This window comes from Dipteris shenzhenensis, chromosome 26 (genome assembly GCF_047967505.1).
Source record: "Dipteris shenzhenensis isolate YYH24624 ecotype China chromosome 26, Dip_SZ_1.0, whole genome shotgun sequence".
Taxonomy (NCBI): Eukaryota; Viridiplantae; Streptophyta; class Polypodiopsida; order Gleicheniales; family Dipteridaceae; genus Dipteris; species Dipteris shenzhenensis.
Genome location: NC_141621.1, coordinates 44,928,635 through 44,934,226, shown reverse-complemented (window position 1 = coordinate 44,934,226; position 5,592 = coordinate 44,928,635). Strand labels below are relative to the sequence as shown.

The 5,592-nt window shown below is 46.4% G+C and overlaps 1 protein-coding gene across 1 annotated transcript; it reads right to left on the bottom strand.

Moving 5' to 3' along the window:
• Nucleotides 1-450: 450 nt before the first annotated feature.
• On the bottom strand, nucleotides 451-4,213 carry LOC147885147 (BTB/POZ domain-containing protein At5g48800-like). The gene is made up of 4 exons (XM_087397340.1): nucleotides 3,490-4,213; nucleotides 3,068-3,137; nucleotides 1,747-2,958; nucleotides 451-1,533 (listed from the first exon to the last, which is right to left on the bottom strand). The coding sequence occupies exons 1-4, from the start codon at nucleotides 3,567-3,569 to the stop codon at nucleotides 1,009-1,011; spliced, it is 1,887 nt and encodes a 628-aa protein (XP_087253466.1). The 5' UTR covers nucleotides 3,570-4,213; the 3' UTR covers nucleotides 451-1,008.
• Nucleotides 4,214-5,592: the final 1,379 nt, after the last annotated feature.

The window sequence follows — 5,592 nt, the reverse complement described above, 5'->3', positions numbered from 1 at the left end:
TGCTTAATGTATGAATTGGAGACCTCAATTCCAATGCCTTGGATTTTGCAGCTGCATTTGATTATGAGAGTCTTTAACCAAGAAATCCTCTCAACCTTGAGGACGATGGTTTTCTGAAATTTTGATTTGGTAATGTTAATGAGTCAATAAATGAGCTGTAGTTACCTCATTCTAGAGCAAAGATGATGTTCCTTGCATGCATGTGCGATTCATATCAACGTCAATAATTGTTGTTATTGATGCATTTATAAGATCCCAATATTAAGTAATAAGCCTTTTCTAATAAAGCTCATAGCTGAAGGAACTGGAAGCTTAAAACAAGCTCAAGTACTTAAATTTTGATTCCGGTTCAGGACACTTGTCTTAAGATCCCACCTTGGAGCGTATCTTGAATGGCCCAGAATAAAGAACTTCGTTATTAAAAACAATTAAACATGCTAGATCTAAAATATACGTTAAACTTACCGAGAATTAAGAGTGATGGAGATACACGGTAAGGTTGAAATTGAGTACAAGATGAGGCGTTGAAATTGAGTACAAGAAAAGCGCTTCTGGAGAGCTGATTGATTGTTCGTGATGATATGCTTAACGACATTTCTGCGGCTCCTTCTAAGGACGAGCAATGGTAATTCTAACAGCGCTTGTGAGAGAGCTGACTAAATTGCATCGTAAAAGGTTTAAGACATTTCTGCTGCTTGTTCCGAGGTTTGCTAGGCTCACAACTTGATCTCAAACTATAACACCAAATAGGCTGGCCGCAGGACTCGCAAGGATTCAACAAGCATGCATGCTGACAACTTGAGCTTGTGAACCTCTGAGGTCATGATTCCGACTCCTTCCGAGTACATCATCAGGAGCAACTGACTAAACGCAGATGGCCGCGCCGAGCTGATCATCAATGCACAAATCTGGCGAGTGAGACCAAACGACCTTCATCCCCCACTCATTCCTTAGCTGCAGCAGACAGTCCGAATATCAGACTCTACATACAATTTAAGACGGTGGTCTCTAAGAAATGGAGTGGCGTCTGGGCCTTCGAGAGCTTCTAACATCAGGCGTTCGAGGGGTTTTGAGGTTATTGTCGTTGGAACTGTTACGCTGAAAAGGATTGAGCTTCGCCAGCTTCTTAGAGACAGACTGGAAAAATCTGCTTTTGGGCTTCTCGCCATCCTGCTTGATGTAGCCTTGCACCTCCGCTGGCTTGGGCGGCAGCTGCTGATCCAGCTTCGTCTTCATCCTCGCTACTTCCATCTTCAGCTCCAAGTTCTCCCTCTGCACTGCTGCATACTCATCCCTTGGCGATGGTGGCACAATCCTCTGTGAGAATTGCTCATGATCCACTGAATCCACTCCCCCCGATCCCACCATCGCGTTCTTAAGCCGCATCTGCTCGAAGTAGAGCACCTGGACCACCGCCTGCACCGGTAAACGCTCGTTTTGCGCAGCGTGCGTGCACGCCTCCTGTGAAAGTTTCTGGCAGTCCATCAAGCTGCACACTTTCTTCCGCTCGAGCTCGTGTAGGCCTGGATGAGCCTGCATAGGTAGCCCAGGAACCGAAAGATGTCTTACAAACGCAGAATAGCATCATTTTTCTGAGAAGAATCGCCAAAGAGACAGTGGAGATCTTCTAGGGTCTCAGACGTCAATGACGAAAAGAACAATGCCTAGAGACTCTACCGATCGCCCTCGGACAATACCAGCGGAATTTATGCAAAGAGACAATTTACATTCGGACAAATCGACTACCTTCAGGTAGATGTCGATCGCTCTGTACAGCCCGTCATCTACAACGCGTGCATATTCGGGCAACAATCGGGCGAACGCAACGAACTTGGGGACGCTCAATTTAGCATCAGGTGCAACCTCTGCGAGATAAGAATCGAGGAGTCTGGCAGCCTTCATGATCGAGCTTTGAGGAGGTGAACCTGTACTATCGTAATCATAGATTGCAAGGGCATCTTCTTCCTCTTCTCTCCCTTCCTGCTGCAGAAAGTTGACCACGATCCGGCTGATCGTCTCCAGATCGAAGAAAGTGTCACCGCTGTAAGAATAAGAGGGGATCAACAGATCATCCACAGTTGCCTGCTCCAATTGCCACCCTATTCTTCGCTCGAGATCCAGTCTGCAGGCAACTGTTGTATCGAGATAGATTGCTGTCCGAAGCAGCGCAAAGAGGAAGCTAACAGAAGTGATATTCCCCTCAGCAGGCAATAAATTGATAAGGGTCTCCACCATAATGCGTTGTTCATGCTCCACCGCTGAAACAGAATCGTGCACTTCGGCTTTCGTTCGATTAGGAGGTTCTAGAGCTGCTTGATTCTTAAGTAACGATCTGAGCCACCGCTGCGCATAGTGGGCAATGACTGCTCCCAGACTGTCGCTGCGTATACCACGAGCTTTCACGGCGGAAATTACCTTCTGAAAGCTATCTATGCGGAGGATTGATAGCTTCTCTGCCCACCACTCAGCCGACCTCCTCTTCGGGGTGTGACTGAAGTTTGGGCTGCCATTGACGTCTATACGACCAGAGCTGCTTAGATCTGACCGAGATAACGCGGGAGTCGGCTGATCCCGGCAGACCTTTGCCGCTGCACCCTCTACACAAATGCTCACCATGCCCAATTCTTCAGCCATAGGAAGTAGGCTCTCGCAAGATTGCAACACTGAGACACAGCTTGAAAGATTGGTCATAACGACTTGGTTGAGATAGGCATCGGTGCGGACGATTAAGTTCTCCTCCGCATACTGTTCCGACATGTCGAGATACTCCGCCGCACACCGCAGCGCGGCTACGTTTTTGGCATCGATTTCGAAGTTAATTCCATAGCAGAACTTGGCCGCGCATTCAAAAGCTTCTGCTCCACCAGGGAAATCGGAAAGCTCTATCTTGGAGAGATCGGAGTCCTTCGACTCAGCGACCAACCGTCTTATCCATCCAGACCGGGAGACCAGGGGAAACTTCAAACACAGGCACCAACAATACGAGCGAGTTTCTCTGAAAGATGAGTAAATCCGCAACGAGAGATTCCCAAGAATGCTAGACATGGGAGGAAACGTTCGCAGATACCTTGTGAAGGGCATAAGCCACGCCTCCAACCAGAATGGTGACATCGCTGGGGATGTCCTGCGAGAACACCCTGCAAAGATCCCCAGCCAGAAGTAATTCTTCACTCTAGCATGTTTTGAGATGTAAGAAACGTACCGAAAATGAGCACATGCAAAGATTCAGATGAAAAGATTGAGGGAGAGTCTCCGGTGGAAAGCTAAGATTCGTCCATTTATTCACTAAAAGCTAAGGTTTGTCGATGTCCTGTGAGAAAAGAGACATGCAGGACATCTGTATGGGAAGCTGGTTTATCCCACATGCAGAACATCTTTATGGGAAGCTGGTTTGCATCCTGTGGATGAGAAGTCATCTCCTAGCGAACGATTTGTACGTCTTCATACTTTTGAAGGCGATGAAACTCAGAAGAGAAAACGATTTCTTACCAGTCCCCAGTCCGCCGGAGAGCCACGGAGGGGTTCTTCATGATAATGGAGGAGGGTTCCTGTTTGGTGACGACGCCCATGGATGCTTGTGGCAGAGTGGAAGATCTGCTACCACGTTGCAACGACGATCAGACGTGGGATCTTGGCCAACAAATCCATGCGTCGCCCGATCTTGCGTTTGATCACGATCTCCCCACCGATTTAAATCAAGCTAGAAGTTTGCGATTTTTTATTCTGTGCACCTCCACCATTATCTTTGGCGAGATTTCCGTTTCCTCCACAATTCTCGCTTCTACCAGCGCTGAGCAACCTCGCCGCATGAAGATGCCGTAGTCAAAACTCAAACAGGCACCTGTATTTTTGGCAACAAAACACACAGCTCTCTTCCCTCTATTCTCCAGCTCTCTGCGTCTCCCTCTGGCCGAGTTGCAATAAGTTGTGTCTTCTGCTTCCTCTTCTACTTCTACGTCTCTTAGTTAGTCTCGCGCCCTGAGTCCTCTCGCAATCTCAAGGCCTGCTCAGCCCTCAAAATTGTATGTAGGATCGAAGATCGAACGAAATTGAGATCAGAAAACCAGATGATCTGAGCCCGGATTCACTCGAAGACAGCTACGCGGTACTGTTGACGTCCAGTCTTGCATCCAACACCATCTCCAGCTGAGCAAGGGCGAGGGTGGCGACTGACTTCACAACAACAACTCGAGAAAGGGCATTGCGAAATGGCGCAGCCGTCAACACTAAAATGAATGAGAGAGCGGAAACGAAAAGCGCAGGGAACGCGACGAAGAAGCGCAGCTGGCCGGCGGCACGCTGGTGGGACCCTCCACTAGATACGTGGCCAGAAACGCACGTAGCTAACCCTGGGATCTTCCTTGGGCCACCCCCAGATGTGGATGGGAATCATGCTCTCTGGATGAGGTGGGCCCCCAGCTATCCAGCCAGCCTATTGCTCCCCTCTTCCGGGCCCCACCTGGACTCTCGCTTCAAAGTTCAAAAGCTCCCGTGACCCACTCGTGTCACACGCGCCTTTCCTTCTTTGTAATGCACACCTCACTTCTCCGTCACTCGCATTCAACATTCTTCTTTGTCTCCCCTTAAGAATGACCCCCCCCCCCCATTTGGTCTCCAACCACACACACCCGATCCTTCCATGTCTAGTCTCTCCACATCATCTCTTCTATCCATACCAACCTCCTCTCCTATCCATGGGAGCCATGTCACAAAGATCACAAAGAAGACCATTACGATTTTGACACCCTTTCTTTCAAGTCTTAATTTCTATGAGTCATCCCAACATGTAACATAGTGGGGGACTTAGGAAGCATTTATGGATTGCAAAAATATAGTTATCGTATGTACAGAGGGGCCTTTTATTATCAAACTGCAACATGTACATGTATGAAAGAGGGCATTTTAAAGGTGTGCTTGCTCACATGTGTTACATGGTTTCAAACATAGCCACCTCCTGAAGCATGTCATGGCCAAGAAATCCAGAGAGAGAGTGACAAGATGTATATAGTTCTCTTATTTCTTCCATATTTGGCATATATTTTACCAATTTTTTATAAGGATTGCTTAAAATTATCCTAATGTCACATCCTCCTCAAAAGTAACCTATCATGTGAGCTCCCAATCAACACATGCATGAAGGCATGCATATAAATATGACTATGGTTTGATTGTGATTGTTGAGCTTCTAGAATTGGGACTATTGGTTTGGATAAAGATAAAATGAGAGTGTTTTTTGCCAAAATGTCATTTATTTGCAATCCTTTAGGTACTTAAATGTTTCCTAACTAAAACTAAAAAAGGATGTTTCCTCATACAATATAGTAGAGCATTACTAAGCAAGTTTTCGTTGCAATGTGCGTGCGAATAAGCATCGATATACACATCCTACTAGTGTCGACCTATATTCCACAATCACTGATTATAATTGTGATGATAATATCACCATGTATATTGTCGAACTACTAAAAAATTTATAGAAATTGGTTTTGTACAGCTCCCATAAGAATATTACTTTGTACTTTTAGTTATTTGAAAGATCAACATGTGGAGCACTTCTACACCAATTTGTCTTAAAATACCTTCACATGATCA

What these genes read in the sequence shown, in the direction of transcription:
- LOC147885147 (XM_087397340.1), bottom strand. Translation starts at nt 3,569, where the DNA reads ATGGGCGTCGTCACCAAACAGGAACCCTCCTCCATTATCATGAAGAAC. An exon ending in CTCCGGCGGACTGGGGACTG is followed by an intron (nt 3,138 to 3,489) that starts GTAAGAAATCGT and finishes GGATCTTTGCAG; the next exon opens with GGTGTTCTCGCAGGACATCC. An exon ending in CGATCGACATCTACCTGAAG is followed by an intron (nt 1,534 to 1,746) that starts GTAGTCGATTTG and finishes CTACCTATGCAG; the next exon opens with GCTCATCCAGGCCTACACGA.